At 43.0% G+C, this 18549-nt stretch overlaps 1 protein-coding gene and 1 long non-coding RNA gene across 11 annotated transcripts in view; both read right to left on the bottom strand.

Annotated features, from left to right (window-relative positions):
• Positions 1-8957, bottom strand: part of LOC108625920 (glutamate receptor ionotropic, kainate 2) — a 116966-nt gene extending 108009 nt beyond the window's left edge. For 9 of the 10 annotated variants that reach the window (XM_018026276.2, XM_018026277.2, XM_026814366.1 and 6 more), the window contains exons 1-2: positions 8078-8957; positions 2305-2609 (exon numbers count right to left, since the gene is read on the bottom strand). In XM_018026276.2, the coding sequence (XP_017881765.1) occupies positions 2305-2458 (154 nt within the window). In that variant the 5' untranslated portion in view covers positions 2459-2609; positions 8078-8957. The remainder of the gene's footprint in view (positions 1-2304; positions 2610-8077) is intronic. The other variant, XM_026814367.1, reaches the window with a different exon arrangement.
• An 8592-nt stretch (positions 8958-17549) lies between these two features.
• The window catches only part of LOC113464465 (uncharacterized), a 24023-nt gene continuing 23023 nt past the window's right edge, over positions 17550-18549 (bottom strand). Inside the window, exon 2 of the long non-coding RNA XR_003389322.1 lies at positions 17550-17879. This is a non-coding gene — a long non-coding RNA (uncharacterized LOC113464465). The remainder of the gene's footprint in view (positions 17880-18549) is intronic.

Genomic DNA, 18549 nt, shown 5'->3' with positions numbered 1-18549 from the left:
GGATCCCATGGGTTCAGCCTGAGGACAGACCGGGGAATCGAACTGGGGAATATATAGACAAAAATCAAGCTAGACCCGGGCCAGGTCTCGCGCGCTGAATCTCGATGAGGAGTTTCACGCGAATAAGTTTTTCCATCGACGTCTTCGCGCTGTTTCTCGCTGAGATCTTGAATAAGATCCCCCCGTCCCCTCCGCCCTGGTGGAAATGGAATAGAATTTCCGTGACCGGAGGGGAATGACAATATGCTGGGAGATTGATGTTACCAGACGAAACTGTCTCCGCGAAATCATCAAGTTGATCACTCTTCCTGCTTTTAAATCGACGAATCCAAATGAAAAGTGTTCACCACACATAAACGTCTGTATATCTTCTTTCTACTTAAACAATTTTATCCTCGTCGAACATCCCCGAAATTGTAAAAATACCAGCAATTTCATCGACCTTCAATCCGCGTTTAACCACAGACCGGCCACTCGTTGCAACTCGCGAGCAACTTTTCCTTTTGACGCGGCGACGGCGGTTGGCCGCATCGAAATTCGAGCGATTACGAAAATTTCTCGTGACCAAATCGAAGCGCGTGCTCTTTCAGAAACGACGTTTTCGGATGCAGGCTCGCCTCGTTGCAAATGCGCGCAGAATAGTAAAGAGCTTAAGAGAGGTTTACTGATGAAGTCGTGGTAACAGGTGAGGCGAAAATTAGATCCGTGAGACTGCTTCCCTCTCACGATACATACACTACCATCCATCAGTATTTGACTAATTAATAAAAGGAGACTAACTTTTTAGACTGACTGTGTTTACACTGTGATGTTATATTTAATTGTCAAAATCATTTCATTTAGAATCTTCTTAAGCTCTTCGAGTTATGTTCGCATGTGTAAAAAACTTGTGGACGGTAGTGTACGCTCGCGGAGTAGCATCACGTAGCAGAGGGCAGCGAGCGAGGTCAATTTTTCAGTGTCCCGTTTCGCAGGAATTACGTTCTCCATTATGGAACCGTTGACCGTGCGCGATGACTCTTAGCGTTGGGGATCACGAGAGCAGCTTAAGGGGGTAACAACCCCCTTGGTTTAAGGGAACAGAACCGTTTCGTATCTCGACGCTTTGTATGCGTCGAGATCTCTGGCCTGTAGGAGCTTCCAGCATACGTGTGTAAGCACACTGTAATCTGTTCAAAGCGAGTAAGTGCTATTAATAGAATTCGTATCGCATAGTAAAGAGCCGAGGAATGAAGTTAACTTGAAGCTCACTAATTATTGAATATGAATTAGCAGTTCATCATGAGTTTCATCAGAATTGTCTGACTTAATAATTAGTAATATGACAATATGAACTTTCGTCAAAGGGATAGTAAATCACAGGTTCCGGGTCGACCAATTCTAAATTGACCAGAGGGTGGTGGGATCGATATTTGAAAATTAGTTTGGTTAAACAGTCGTGGGTTCCATTTGTTTCCAACCAACACGATCACGCTACGGTGAGCGATGATTGGAAGGTGAGGAGGGCGGCTGCTGGTGAATTTGACGCCGGTTAATTAGTCAGGCTGCCTAGCGGAATTGAATGTATCAATCGCGATAATAAAGAGCGTGCGCGCACGCAATTTTTTTGGTACGCGTCGAAAAATCTTATCGGGGACACGGGGAGGAAGGAGTTTTTGTGTGCGTTAATTAGTCGTAGAAGTAATTAAAACTCGGTTACTTCTGCCCTGCTTGTCAAAGATTAACTTCGGCCTATTCAATATAAATGTTCTCTGCGAAACTTTCTCTTCGCTCTTTCCCTCGTCTCATTTCTCTGTCGCGTTCCTCATATTTTTTTTTTCTACTTAGACGCCCTAACGAGGAGAAGCCACCGTGAAAGAAGCTGCCGCGAGATAAATTTAATTACTCGCTCGAACATACTTATTTGTGTAACTGCGCGGAATCGTAAAATTCGTTCCAATTTCGCGAGATCACACAATACATACATACCCAGCCGCGTGTACAAATTATATTCGGCCCTGATCGATTAAAGGAAGCGTGAATATCGATAATTAACTAATTAATATTAGCAGTCCTCAGCGCGAGATTAATCTGCCAATTTCTCCATGAGAGGTAACATCCGATCAACATTTTGCCTACAAGTTAATTTGTGGACTTAACCAATCATAAATTGTGCTAACGACCTATTACAAAATATAATAACAATTTAACATGATAAAAATATAAATTGTTACTACTTCGTCTCACAGTTTCAATTAAATGTACTTGAAACTGTTTCCATTTAAATTATATCTGGTAAGATGAGGAGTTGAAAAGTCGACTCACCGATTTTTATCACCGGCGGCAGCGACATGGCAGTGGTGACCAGGATGACGATGATGGCGAACAACAGTGCCATTGTGCCCGACGTGAACTCCAGCTCGCACCTCACTATGACATCGTTCCCGGTTTGTCCGTCGCGGGACAGAACGCGATACATACGAGCAGACGAGGCTGGAGGAGCACACGTTACAAATACAAATACAAATACACGGTCAACTTAAGATTGTTCACGGACACTCAAACACGGAACCGCACATCGACGGAGTCTCGCCGCGCACTGTGAATCCTCATTCGGCCATCGTTCATATCTGAAACACCATTGTAAATTGTATAGCCACGATGTATCGTACAATAAATCATACAAAACTATGTGTAATGTAATGTTTAAAACAAAGCATAGGACAGAGATGGGGAACCTTTTTACTATTAGAAACCACATTTAAATTAAGTAATAATAAAGGAGGACGCTATAATTTTTTACACTTCACTATTGATATTTTTATTTGTTTAATCATGTATATGTATATTCTAGATATTCAAATTTTAATAAACACCTACGTATTCAAATACCACTTCAAATAAAAATAATATTAGTAGAATTATTTTTAAATAAATTCATTACATTATGAAGAAATACAATAGAAAAATAATAATATTAAGTTATAAACTGACATAGCAATAATACATAAAATAATTTAAAAATCCGATGGAAAATTCCAGTTAGTGTTAAAATACAAATAACATTTGAAAACTTACAAGGAGGCCGCATGTTCCCCACCTCTGGCATAGGACAATATATGAGCTAACACATATAAGACGATATGCAAAATCATTTTTAATTCCGGGAGCTTGGATTTCGCCCGAAATTTCCCAGAATCGGCAGATTATCATTTCACGTAGGAAAAAGGATACAACGTTTAGAAGTTCACGGTACAAAACGGTGTAGCATTGCCGTAGAGAATTCCGTTCGAAGGAATCGGATCCAGTTTGATTGGAGCAGCGTTCTCGCTCGGAACGGCCAAGCAACATGTTGGGGTAATTGAATTTTCTAGAAATTCTACCTATGTACCCTGGTCCGGTGCACGAGGAGCGAGAAAGAGAGGCTTTCTCATGATTCAGCAGATACGTTTTAGCAGAGGAAGGATTATCTATTTCGATCGAAGGGTACGTATTACCGTGAGAGGATCATTATTGAAAACGACTAACGGCATTGCCTTCGGATAATTGAATTTTTGAGACCCTCGGCCGATTCTCTTATTCCTAAAAGTAAAGTAGCACAGTTTCGTGATGATCACTGAAAATCTACTAAACGTATGAACGCGTACGAGCCAAATCGAATACGACGCGAAAATGATATCTTTAAACCAAATCGTACTGGCAACGTAGTCTCTTATTCATTAGAACAGTGAATTCTATGTACATACAATAAACTTATTCTTACCCTTTGACGAATTAAAACGGATTCTTATGAAAGAATGTCGCAGATCCATTTGCATGCTGATTAGATGAGGCGCGATTACGGGTGGACTGAGTGAAGTTTGCCGATGAGAATGCCAACCTAGCGGGGCGCTCTTGCGTCAATTAACACTTATAATTGCGTTCGGTTCGACGTAAAACAAGCGTGCCAGTGCGGTGCAATTCGTCTAATGGCCAACGTGGCCCCGACCTCGTTCAAACAGTTTAATGGCCGTAGGGAAAGTACTCTTGTCCTAACGTAATTGAAAACGCTTCGGTGCCATTATTAAGGTTAACTATTATTATATTGCTGGGCGGGGGTGTGGGTGGGGAGGGTTAATGACCGAATTTATCGTCTGTTTAATCGGGCGCGGGGCCCTTTTACTCGCCGCACACCGTCTTGTTACTAATAGCGCGAAACCGTAATCTCAGGACGTGGCAAGAACGGTTCTCAATTTACGTTAACAATAACAGTTACTCACTCGCTTGCACGATGAAGACACGTGCTCCTAACCTAAACGCGACCGACAACAATTCACCGTGCCTCCTCACGCGAGTAGACGGCCGTTTCCGCGATTCGGTGTGTGTGCAGTTTTTGTTTGGAAATTTCGGAGGTGTTTTATTCCGGAATTTATTCATTGTCGTTCTCTGTTTACGTTTTGTGGAAAGTTTATTACGACCCTGAACTTGACAGCTGTTTGAAAACAACGTGTGCACCAGATTTAAAAATCCAGGTAAAATACGTACAAATGTATTAAAGGAATAATTTAATTTAATCCGTTTTAATTGAAATTTTTAGTCCTTTGTGCGTTAGCTACTCTACGTTGATTACTTCAATAACAGGTATACAAATGTTCTTGAACTGGTAAGTACAAAATGTATTATGCAAACTCGTTTTATCAGCTTTAAATCTTGAGAAACACGTCACGTAAGATCGTTTCCATAGAAAAGTCTCGATTTCCGGTCAGGATTGATCGATAGGAACATGGGAGTGGGTGCATGTGTGTTTGTATAAGGGAGGCTCGGTAACGGATCTCGGTGGCACATGCGGCTCACGCTTCCGCTATTAGAGTTAACTTAAACGGATTTAAGCTAACCCAATTTAGCGAGGGGGTAACTTCACCCCCGGTCGTGTTTGTTTGCTGTTCCTCTTCGACCTCGCCTTAAGCGCAACTCTCTCTTTCTCTCTCTCTCTCTCTCTCTCTTTCTCTCTCTTGATTACACGTACGTATGTCCATGCTGTCTCTTGTTTTCCACGACCCGATCGTTCCTCTACTCGTTTAAAAAGTTTCAACGTCGCCAGTTTTTTTTCTAGATCCAAGTAAATATCATGAGAAGTTTCCCGCTTGAGTGATCTCCTCTTTTAGTGAATTCCGTTCTCCAACGAAATAGTCGGCGAGGAGTATTGATTACAATTTTATTTCTTCCCCGGCTGATGATTGAACCTCGTCAGAGTGGAATTTGTAAAGTATTCATTAGGTCCATTTCTTTCTACTTGAATCAGCTGCGTACTTCAACTTCGTCAGGATCGACGTTTCTCATTCTATTTGCAAATGAGGATATTGACTCATTGGTTTACAGTGTTTATTTTATTATACATTCAGCATTTTCCTCATAGAGTTCAAACCTATTGGGATGCATATTTTGTTTAAAATTTTATCCAGCGAAGCCACTGTCCTTAAAGTTAACACGATATCGGCTGATAGCCAATTAGGGTAGGGCTCCTGGAAACGGCCCTCGCCATGAACGGTGAACTTTATCATCACTCTGGGTGCACGTACTCGACTTCGCCCTGTCAGCTCGAGGGGCTTCCAATTTTTATATTCCCCTCTTGACCGTATCCACCCTCGGACTTTTCTGACACGTCGCCTCTTCTTTTTCTCGTCTTCCTCGCTCCGGATCCGGCCGGAATTTTAATTATTGTCAACCCGGACCGGGACTTGAAGACGCGGAAACACGGCAGAGCCTGGCGCGGAACTGAAAGGGAGAAAAATGACCGGGATGGGAAGGGGAACCTCCGTAATTCAAGGCGCATAAAGTTTGTAATGGAACGCGAAGCTGAGTTTTCGAGCGGCATCAATTAAGTGTTTAATTATGTATATACACTCTGCTGCTAGCAACTTTTTTCCGTCTGCACCGGGCGTAAGGAGAGCGAGGGGGAGATGAGTAGGGGGGTTAGAGGAGACTTTATGAAACGAAACGATTAATAATCGTCCTCCCTTCTGCAACGCATTACGTCAAGGAATGCGAAATTATGGAGGAAATTATTGAGCAACGGGAAATTGGATATTTTTCATCAACTGTATTAATTGGCCCGTTTGATAATAGCGACGCATTCTAAAGGTCTCTCCAGGCGTCACGCATATTTTATTCATCGGGTACAACCGCACGAGCACAAAGGCCGGTACAAGTGCGGGATAGTTCATTCAATAATTCCATTTCGTACCGTGGCTAATAGGCTCCGCCATTAATTTAACAACACGCGGGGCTATAAATTATGCGCGTATTTCCTGGTGTCAATTTAGTTCCGGCTAATACGGTTACCGTTAATTGAGCCAACCTTTTGAATCGAGCTCGGTGAGATTGAATACGCGCCACCGTGTTTCGAATGCAATTTTGAAGAACGTTTCGTTGAAGAATGAGCGACGTCTGAGGTGGCTGCGTATATCCGTCGAGCAAACACTTAGGGAGTTTCACGGGCGAGGGCAAACAGTCTCAGTGGCGACGAAAAATTCGACAATTTGGGGGAGTAGAAATTCTGGGACGGGTTGAAAACAGCAAACTCGGGAACGACGACGTTGCGCCGTTGCACCGTAATCGTCGTTATTCTTCGGGGTGCCTCGTCCCCGGCGAAATCCACTTTGCTTGCGTGGAAGCCCGAGAAATCGTCGACAAGCAGCCTAATGAGAGACAGAGACGAAAGGGGAAAGAGCGTACATATGCGTACGAGAGAAAGAGAGAGACACGATGCGCGTGTGTTTGTGTGTATGCATGAGAGGGAGGTTAAAAAGGTTGCATGTACGTACGCCCTATCGCGTGGGCTGGAACGCTTGTTTCACCGGTACAAATCAAACCACCGATGTTTGGATTTTACTTCGGTACGAAAAACCGCATTACTAGTTTCGTTTGATTAAATCGATTGATCCTGCGCAACGCGATCCTTGAGCTCGGTGTAACGAACAGACGACGAGTTATTTGAAAACTAATTACAGAGTAAAACAAATTAGCGAGTTCTGTAATGAGCATCATGATTCTCGCATAACGAAGTTTCGGGATGAATGTAATGGCTGTGTCGAAGGGCTAGACCGTAGACGTTAGAGGCATTCGTTCTTCGTAATTAAATTAGGGGAAACGTAGTTACGTGCCTTTGACCTGAAATCGATTGAACGACTCATTCTTGTTTTTATATAAAATATTCTCTGTAACGTCTACTCCTATTCTCCAGAAAATGATACCCACGGTATTCTTAGTATCTTACCCATCAAATCTTATGGTACTTAACCCATTCGCTGCCAAGCCTAAATTATATGAAGTCATTCCTATTGCCATTTATATTTTGAGTGCTATTGTTTACCAAAACCCTGTTATTTCTTGGTAAGAGCACATATATTATCATACATAATCATTTAGAAGCAGAAAACCAAAGACGAGTATACTCGTCGTTGGCAATGGGCCTTCAAAAGAGCCTGCATGTTATAATATATTTAAAGCAGGACGAGTATACTCGTCCTTGGCAGCGAATGGGTTAACGACGTTATAAAAACGTCAGTATAGTATACGAACGGCTAGTACTAATGGTAAATATTCACAAACTTGAAATTGGTAGACGTTATCGATGGTACCTACGAACCCGTTTCCCTCGGAATCAAACTTTCGCAAACGATCCAGCACTATCGAGTACGCTCACGGATCTTATTAAACTTCAACAGTGAAAATTGTTCCTGCATGGGAAACGAGGCATGCCCGAGGAGGGCCGGGTTCGTTGGCCACTAATCGGCAGCCGATCAGAAACTGTTGGAAATTCGGGTGCCACCACAGAGAAACCGCGTATACCACCGGCATCAACCGATTCCGCCGCGTCGAAAACTATCGATAATCTCGACTGACAGGCAGCCTGTACGTTAACTGTCGCTCACTCGCCGTCCGGATTACCGAACGCGAGACTAGCGAACTGCCTTTGGAAGCAGGCCAGATTAGAACATCCTTGAACCCCGTGAAAGCATCGCGAGAACTTTCAGTTTCCTATCAAAGTAGTTAAGCCGTCGAACAGCTTTGTCGAAACAATTTGCAACTTCTCTTAAAAACTGTTGGCGACACGTACTCACATGTGCTCTGTTTCCATCGTTAAGTGTCCAGGGCCGGGGTGTCACGGGTCGTCCTCACTTCACTCGTTGGTCAATAAAGCACAGGACACTTGACATTCACTGCACGACGCTTGTCCTACGTAGCATGCTTGTCACCGAAATCGGAGCACCACGAGGCGGGTCTAAATAGCGCCGAGATAGGGGACGTAGAATTTTATCGGTCAGATCTAGCCAGTTCTTTCTTGCGAGCACCGCGTAATCCCATCGGGGCCGCGTGAATCGGGCGTGCGATAGCGCGAGTTACACCGGTCGTTATCGACGAGCGCGATCATCGGAAACGTTCGTTCCGATAACCATGGTGGCGCATTATCTCGGCCGAGTTCTCGTTATCTCGCTGGCCGTCATAGCGTCGAGAAAACAGGCCGAGAACTGTACTAAGTTTCCCCTAATCAGCCATAGCTACGATTTCCATTGCCAGTCTGGTGTTCCGATGTGTGCACACGTGGTAGACCAACAGTGTTCTTTGGATAATCCGTTTCGATCCAACCGCTGTTTTCTTCGCGGGCAACCTCATTAACGAACAATTTACGTAGCCGTAACCACTTTTGCAAAGTACGTTACATAGTTAACAGTAAGCATCGCGACGAGTGGAGTTTCGTTAATTGGAACGCGACTGACTTCCACCACCCGCGAACGATTGGATCACACCGTCGGATTCCCTTCAATAAACACTTTCGCCCATAGATTATCGCTCGATACTGACGAAGCGTTTACCCGTGGAACACATCTGGGTTTCCCGTGGGGTTAGAAAACACGCGACCGAGAACACCCACCCCGTTTTTCGTACGCGCGGTCCGACGATCGCGAAAGACGCGCGGGCACTGGCTGCGCCAGAACGAACCGCCACCCCCGGACGAGTGCGCGGGCCGCCGTCGGAGGGGGCGGCTTCCGAGGGGGTGGGTTTCGCGCGAGAAAGAGAGACGCGGCGCGGTTGACAAGCGGGGTGAGGCGCGCACGCAACCGATCCCTCTTCCACCCCCTTCGGTACCAGGCGCCAAAAGACATCCTGACGGCCGCAAGCCAAAGTCGACTCCGTGTTATCTGGGTTACTGGACTCACCCTAGCCACGGCGTCGACCCTGACCAAGCCACGAATTAAGCCAGCAGCAGTTTCGGCCGTTTTACCGCTCGGGATAATAAATTACGGATTAGAAACGGGAAGCTTCCGGTAAACTAGCTTTTGTTATAAAGAATCATTTAATCTCGATTATGGAAATAAGAATTAACATGATCAATTATAGGCGATATGATATTTGCATAAAACGCGATTTAAATAAAGTTTTTCATTTCCATTTAAATATGGTAATGTCTGATTTATTTATGATACTTTTACATTTACAGTTTTCTAATAGATGTAAAACGAAATTCACAGTCTAGTGATGAGTAGCATCATATAATAAGGCTATCGTGGAAAATCAGTTCAAGCGGATTAAAGTTTTTCTCGTAGGAAAATGCGGGCTGTTAGTTAAATTATTCAAGATTCTTGGCTCGGTTCGTAGTGAAATAAGAAAAAACAGTAAGTCCTGTTTTTGCTGGCAAAGTTTAGTCGTTGTTCCCGTAAGAGTAATCCGAATGAAGGGCGAGTCGATAAGATGTGTAATGCATTTTGCACATAAGAACTCTATTGTCTTTTTCAATCTCTGGATTGAACACGTCAAATTTGATCTGGTTGAAAAAGTTTTAAAGAAGTATAGCAAATCAAAAGCAAATAAATTGTTATCGATATTAAAGAATTTGATAAAATCATTTTGAACATGATTATCAAAACGCTGACACGTAATTCCTATGGAACCAAACGTCTTAAATTAGTTCCATTCCCAAAATTGATGAGAAAAATATATATTGTTATCGTATGAGTTTATGAGAGAAAAGAGGCAGCAGGAAAGGACTGTCAGTGGAGGATCCAAGTGGAAAATCCTGTACATGGGCCAGGGTAAATTATGTTTCGTTAAATGAGGTCGTCGATCGGTCGTCCCTTCTAAAGGGAAGACCAAAGATACGCTTCCTTCTGAGAATGAATTGCAACGAGAAATGAGGGAGTCTGACGCCGTCGTCTCGCTTCCAGATATGGGAGCAAATGATGTCGAGGAGGAATGGGATGGTCTTTAGATTCATGGGGACTCACGAGGTTAGCATAGTTAGTGCAGTCGTAGGAACGATCTGAATTAACGAAAGAGCAAACGACTAACGCAGAGACAGTTCGATCGGGAGTCGAGTCGAGCCATGAAGCCAGGCAAAAGAGACAAGAGTAGGGCGTCCAGCCAACGGTGCAAACGAGAAACAGCTTCGCAATCGGTTGGACGGAGAAGGAACACAGAATGGAAGTCGTCGCCTCCTTCTGACACCCCCTGGAGCACCGAAGATACCATACAGAGAAGCAAAGTCGCTTTATCTGGGTTAGTGGACGTCGACCCTGACCACTTCCTACGCAAAGAGGATTGAAATAAACTCGCATTTATCAAACGTTCCGCTGTTACGTAACTCGCCGTCATCGGTCGCGGAGGAAATCCTGGGGAGAGCTGCTCCTCGGAAGTGGACTCCATTTTTCCAGTGTCATTCTTGGCGAGAAGGAACTTCCTCCGAAGTTCTCCAACAATGCTGCACGGAAGTTACTCCTTTTCGCGTTTCCAAGAACGAACAATCCTAATATGAGTAAAAATCGTTTTACCGAAAAGTATATATTAGATCAATTTAGGTACATAAAACCCTAGAGAATATTATAAAACATAAAATCAAATGAGACGTTAAAAGAATTTATTTCATTTAAAGAATTTTTGGTATTTGATCATTGAATTTCGTGATTTATTATGTAATTCGTTATACGATTTATTGGAGGATTTATTGTAGGATTAACTCTATGATTTGTAATTAGTCGTAATTAAATTGAGTTCGGCACGTTCACAACGGTCCTCGAATGGTGTACATTCTACTCGACTTAAGACACTGTACTCTGATACCATTCTCATTCAACGCGATTCCACCTTGCGCACCACCTCTTTCTCGTTAAAGTCTCAGAAATTCTTTAGGCCGAGCTGAACGACTGCCACTCTCTCCCTTTGAACTCGCGGGACCAGTTGGTCGGATGGAAGATGTAACGAAGATGAATCTTTGATGATGTAATAAGAAAAAAATGTGGAACTCCTCCGCGCTTCGTCCGCGTCAGTGCCTTGCGTTACATAAAAAGAAGTAGCGGTTCGGCTGATGATTCTGCAACTCCGCTTTGCGACAGATTCTAAATTAGCCTCCTTTTTGCTCGGTATGAAAATGAGGCAGTCGATCACACGGGACGCTGCTTTCTCAATACATTTGTCACTCTGTTAGAAAACATGCAACCGTTCATTTCTCTGCTAGCCAAAATTATAACAAAGTCGATCATTTTAAAAATTATCATATCGCAAAATAAAATTCCTAAGGGGATAATTTTTCTAATTACAATCGATCGCAATCGAAAGTTTCAACTGTTCAACATTCAGTTTTCCTGCTTTGTCGAAATGCCTCTCCGACTTCAGAGTTTCCTTCGGGTAGTCGAATTTCGCGGCATAAACGAAAGTACCGAAGAATCGACGCTTCGAATCGTAAACTCTAATGAACGTGTACGCATTCGGCGTTCGACTCGTTTAAGAGTGGGCGGAATCGATAGATTTTGCACGACTGTCACGAAGTCTCGGTGACGTCTCCCTTCTGCGCGCGAAGACAAACATCGTTGGCCGAGGCCCAAGAAAACTGCTGACACATTTCCGTGGATAATGCGACTCCGGTTTGCATGGTGCACCCCCTGGGTAACGGAATTCGTAGGTCTTGCGTGCCAAAGATAGACGCCGCGGAAACGAGCAACTCCCCGGTTTATTTCATCCGGGCCGCGTGTCGTTATCGACTACAAGCGTAACTCCTGTCCGATGGATATATTTTACCGGTCGTTGTATTTATGTATACTAGATGATTCTGTACGAGATAAGGAATTTAATTCAAACAGTCTGATTTATTATTAATAAATACGATATCTCTGTACGATGCAAATTTTTCCTATTTGCTCCGGGCAATATTTTTAATTGGAATTTTCATGTAATATATTCAGCAGGGTTTCGTAATTTGACTTCGATATTAATGAATTTGTAATTAAATACTGTCAATTATATGATTATTCTATCTACAAAATAACGAGAATGTTCAATTACAGATTTGGCATATTTAAATTATTGATTATCATAATCAAATTGTATTTATAAAATGATTGAATGATTCCATGTTTAATTCAATTTGATAATGGTACCTAATATATTTTAATCCAATTCAATTTCACTCGATTTATTTTGGGAGATTGATATAATTAACTTCTCGTTTATTAGAATTATCTTAATCACATGAAATTGTATGAAGTATTAAAAAATGCACATATACAGTGAGAAAATCACACAAAAATCTAGAATCCGCTAATGAAGAAGATTTTTATTTACAACTGAGATTGAAACGGAATCCCGGGATCATGGAGCGCATGGTGAAGCAAGAAAGCAGCCGCCAATCAACGGGTTAATTTCATTTCCCGTGTTTGCAGTACGTGAACCAATTTATATATATATATTTTTTTTTTTTTATTTTCTCGCTCACAATGGCACTGTTCGATGTGGAAAGTTTGCAGAATGATCAGGCGGCGTATTGCGCAAACAATATGTATTTTCCGCTAGCTCGTGTTCATTGGAATGCATCGAAAATTTTTCGGCTCACCTGTTGACTGGGGATCGCGATACCCTCGTTGCAATTTTTTACGAAAATCAGAACGGACCGTGTAACGGAAATTAATTCATCTCGTTATTTATCTATTTTTAACGATACGAAAGCATCAGCGTGGAACAATATATATGTAAAGTAACAACCGCGCATGAAAAAGAATAGTATTCATACATATAGGTATGATGGGAACAATGGGTAAAAAAATCCTAACTGGATCCCTGCGACCTATAACGTTATCTGTACCTATTAGACTAGTAGAACGTTTCAGCTTGTCTTCCTTTTTGAAACGTCGATTGCGGTTGAAGCGACCCGAGCGTGTTTTCACGAAAACAAAACCAGCAGATGCGAAAACGTATCGATTGCGGGCGACGCTAGGGCGATATTACGTCGCGTGACGAAGATTGCTTCTTCCTCGCAGGAACACGCGTTGCATAAATCACCGATCGACGAGGTGCCGCGACTCCGCTATCCGTCCGCCCGCCCGCGAACCGAAGACGACGATCGAGCCAGCGGAAAAAAGCAAACAGGAAGTGGCGCGTATCCCGCTCGCTTCTCTCGTTTTTCCGCGCAATCAAACCGCTCCAGTTTCCAGGAAAGCTCCGCTTTAGCTTCCCCTCTAGCGGTTATAACGCGGCACGCTTCTCCCCTTTGAACACCGACGTGCTCCCCGCGCGATTCTTTTTGTCTGATCAGAAACGCAGATATTGAATCGCTTTTTCACAACGGTAAAAATATAAATAAAATGAAAAAGACGTTGTAGGTTAAACAGATAACAATGAAGATGATCTTTTTGAATTTTTTAATGTATTATACAATTATCGTGTTATAATAGAAAACTATGTTTAATTTAAAAAATTATAGAGAGAGGCCGTTTTTGTTATTACATTGCTGAAGAAAGATTGAGGCTCTAAAATCAAACGTCGTAACAATCCCTCTCGCGAATGTGCTACTGGCAAAATAGATAAAAGAATAAAACCAGATCATAAAAATTATTGGTGCAATAATTCAGCGGCTTGTGTACGCTATTTGCATGATAATAAAAAGGGCCGGAGATATTTCTTGCGGAGTATTGCCGTTTCATAAATACCGGTATTAACAGACGCGCCATTATTTGTAGAGGTCGATTTCGGGCCAGCTAAAACTGTTCATTTCGCAGTTTGCTTTCTATCGATTCTTTCAATAAATGAAGAGAAAAGAAGATTTTCATCTGCAATCAGAATTCGATTTCCCGTTAAATTTATGAGATATTTATTAATGATTACTTTATGTTATATATTCTTCATAATTGATAGACAATGATCATTTGGAAGTGTCCTGAAACTAAGCCGGTATCTCAATTACTCTGTTGTCCATTCTGTAATTTTAACACGATCTCCACTAGCGTTAGAGTTTGGCTGAAATTCCGCTGGCGACTCGAGAGTACAACGTTGAAACAACGGCTTCATTAACGTCGTTGTTCCCCTTGGGATACGCGTGTCCTGCGATTCGCATAAATTAAGCTAAATCCGTTCCGTGTGCGGCCGACGCGACGCGCGACGCATCGAACGCCGAGACCCCGCTTGTTCGCGAGGATGTTCAGTCACGTTGTTCATAAAAGCCCCATCGATTCGTTGGATCGACGCCAAATCGGTCGGTCCCTTGCTCGTACACCCTTTCTTCCGTTACCATGTCTCAGGTGGCTCCTGTTCATCCTTATCGCGTACGTCCCTACGCGTAGTTTGCGAAAGAAGTTTCGCGTCTCGAGCTCCAGCCGTCCTGTCGGCAGACCTCGCGTCGAAACAACGCAGGGAACAGTACCTTATTTCTCTTTTCTATACATCCCTCTCTTAAGATAAACGTAATTCTCTCCAATTTACGGCGTATTGGAATATCCAGAGAGCTGTATACTTTATACCTTCGGCTTTAACGTGATCGTAAAACGAGTCACTCGGCATATTGAAACTTTACGTTGGCGGGGTTTATGTTTACGATGTAATGCACAGGGCATCGGTGTTCTATAAACTAGCTCGAATCATCGAGCTCGATTCACCCTGTAGATTCCGAACTTCGTAAACCGCAACGATTGCGGATAAACAACTACTCCATTTCACGCGTAAAAAAGTATTTTATTCTCGCCCTAAAAGAATACACAAAGTCTCACGTAACAATTGTCCTTTTATATGGTAGAAGACTGACGAGTTTTTCTCACTTAAAACGAATATTTTATTCCCGCCGTAAAAGAATATTTTTTTTCATCACAACAGGAGATCTGTTCACAGGTGGGCACGATTTTTCATATCTTAAAAATACTTGGGCCAGCACCAGGAAGCTTGGCCGCACCTGGCTCGATGCGGTTCCACGTGCCAGATTTATGTATGGCGAGGATAGTACCCTCCTTCTTATTCCGCCATTAGCCGGGTCGTTAATTAAGTTGGCAAAAACGGGGATCCGTGCAGGGATGCGCGGAAAGAAACGTTGCGATGCGGCGTTAAGTAGGCAAGAACTGTGGTTTGTAGCTCATCAACCCCTTTTTCATTTCTGCGCCTCTTTTTAATACCGCAGCTAATCATTAGAAGAAATCTGTTCCACTTTGATCTCCACTCTTGTTCGTTTCAACTATTAAAATGAAACAGTTGTGTTTGCGCTCTTGAGCCCGCAATGGCTGGCGTACGGTGCCTCAGCCTTCCGGCTATAACCGAAGAATTAAAATGAAACATTTAGTATTGGCGATAATTGGTCGCGTGCGACATGCCGCGCCTCGGGGTTAAGCCCCATATCGGCTTCGCCTGCCAGGTGATATTGGCGATCAATCTAGCGAAACCAACTGCGAAGGGAAGCGTCCAGTGTAGGTGGTGTACTGGTCTCGAGCTTGGAAAAACCCTGCCCTCTGCTCACCCGAAGGAAGCGTCATTGGACAAGTTGGATCTACCCCGAGGGAAGCGGCTCATTTGGTCACCAATCTCGCTTCGCGAAGCGTGAGGGGTGTTCAGCGGGGACCACGAGAAGGTAGAGCCGCCGGCTTTTGCCCGATCCCGTGCAGGTTGGCTCAGATAATTCTTTGCCGTTCAACCCCACCACCACAGAATTAAAATGAAACAGTCGAACATGTAGGATGTGTGATTAGAAATTGATTAGCGAAGTCTTTGTATCTCCATTCGACTTGCAAACAGATCTTTCTTAACCGCGAACAAACACAGTCGCGATTATGATAAGCTTTCGCTAACATTCGAGAGAATAGTAGGTGAATCAGTACGTAGAGATCAGGGATGGTCTACAAAGACAAACGATATTAGCACTGTATCTCGGGGAGGCTGATGATTCATAGAGTAAACGTTCTCAGGCTACAATTACCGAGGATATCGGTATGAATTTTCGATGTTATCCCGTTGTCATCGAGCAAACGGAGGAGCGTAGAGTAGAGTCTGTCCGACCCACGTTCGGCCGGCTCGTTAAATCCGCGTGGGCTCGATTCGAGGCCGTACATCATCCCCTACAATCACAACTTAACTAGGTTAACGCGACGAAGTCGCGTTGACTCACTCGCGGAAGCCGAACAGGTAGGAACGATTCTCCGATTATGTAGCCAGTTTGCAATTTATTGCAATATTTCTCGAACCTAATCGAATTCCAAAGATATTTCTTTTCATTCGGAGGAATTAAACTGTGAATGTAATGTTTCAACATAGAATTGATCAATCTGTTGATTCATTTATAATTGCTTGATACGATTGATATTCAAATCAGTAATAACATGGATAATGAACAGAGAAATGAAACTGACACATGAATATGTAAAAAAATTTAACCAAATCAACTGTTCTTTAGTGAACAAGGAAGAATCGATAGCACTCAATCGTCAGCCAACCGGCGTAACGTAGAGAGCATGTATTTTGCATCAGTCCCAGTGTTCGATAAAATGAGAACACCCTCGGTCGCGGTCGATTACGCAAATTCAAGCTCGCCGCTTTTAAACACTGCCCATAACCGGGTACGCACGCTGTATTTTGCGGTTTCCACCGCAGCGGACGGCAGAATCGGTCGGCCGTGTCGGCGACTACGCCTTCGTTCGCAAGGTTACACGGCTTGGATAATGCCGAGAGGCTGGAAAACTGCTGCCGCGTCGTCCGCGGCTGAAAATCGATAGCCCCGCGGTCGATCCCCAGTTTCACGGAAGCCAAGTTGAATTTCGACGGGCCGTGAAATCGTTCCGACGCTGTGTCACCCCGTACGACGCGCTTCCAATTCGCGTTACATCAGTGAACATGTTTATATATAAAAGAAGATGCCCTGACTCGTTTAGTATAATGTGCTGAATAATTGTCTTCTTTTTATCCAGGAACCTTATTATAAGAGGACTGATGTAATTCTCCATTCAGTTTCACTTAGGCAGGAAGAAAGTGAAAGGCGTCCGCGGTTTTTCTTTCACGATGCAGCCCTGTTAGTACCAATTAGTACCAATTTGTATGACGCGTATCAGCGGCGCGATTTAAATCGATGTGGCGCGCGATAAGTACTTAGCCAAGATCAAGTTTCGCGGAAGACAAGCCTGCAATTTCATCCAGCCATGAAATCATACGCTGTTCTGTGATTCCATTATGGAATGCAAAATTAAGAAATAAATATATTTTTTACAGGAGATTAACAAATATAAAATAAAAATGACTCGCACTTATGTTCTTTCGTGTTGGAAAATGCAGGAGCCAGGGTCGAGTAGGAAATAGAATGAACCACTTGCAGTTTATTTTGTTTTCCAAACGAACTGGGGACAGAAAATGTCAATCGAAAAGTAATTTTATATATTGCCCAGAGGAGATCGAAGAAATATAACGAATCGATGCGAGCGTATTCTGGAGTTCGCTACTGCCATGGTGCTAACCAAATTTCTCATGCATTTCTGTGGTGAAAATCCTCTCTTCATATTTTCTTCCTTCTACTAACACGCCTGCCGCTTTATTTTTCCCTTGTCAGTGTCAGCCAGTACGTGTGAGTAGGTGCACTCAAACGAGATAGAGATATGCATATAAATTGTCCCCGCAGTGCCATAGGTCCTCCTCTAGGAACATTTTCCAAATTAGAAAAATTCTGAATTCAGTTCAAGTAATTGGAAAATGTAATCAAAATTCAACGAATCAGTAAAAAATATCTGTCCTGTTAAAAAATATCCGACGAATAATTGAGGGCAGAAATTCAATTTGGCAATTGATATTTGTAGAACTTGGGCCGAGATTTTTTCCCTAAATTAGTTAATGGAAATTGATTTCCGCGATGGAAGCGTTCAAAATCTGTGTTCTAAATTCTACATGGTAGTGAAACCCGTTTCGCGTCGCGCCGGAGAAATGGATCATTAGGACGTTATGTAACGCAACGTCTACTACGCATTCGCTGTCGTTTCTAATGGCTTTTCAGGCCGGAGCAGCCAGCCGCGGTAGATCAAAGTTTCGCGACTTTAATAGTTCCGACGAGAATTCCGAAGTTTCTGTATCGAACGTCTCGTTAAACACCGTTCATTATGTTCCATCATTTTCCATTAGTATTTCCTTATTCAATTTGAAAAAGTCTCATTATTTCCTCGGAGTCTTATTCTTCACAACTTTATTCAACTCTGTATTCCTGTTGTGTCATCTATATAAGTCGTGCGATGATATTGACGAGACTTTTGAATAAAGTAAGAAGTACTACGTAAAGTATCTACTATTTCATACTCGATCGGATAATAATAATAT

This window comes from Ceratina calcarata, unplaced genomic scaffold (assembly GCF_001652005.2).
Source record: "Ceratina calcarata isolate Rehan_Ccalc_2016 unplaced genomic scaffold, ASM165200v1 scaffold379.2, whole genome shotgun sequence".
Taxonomy (NCBI): Eukaryota; Metazoa; Arthropoda; class Insecta; order Hymenoptera; family Apidae; genus Ceratina; species Ceratina calcarata.
The sequence above is the reverse complement of the archived record's forward strand: the minus strand, read 5'-3'. Positions and strand labels throughout refer to the sequence as shown.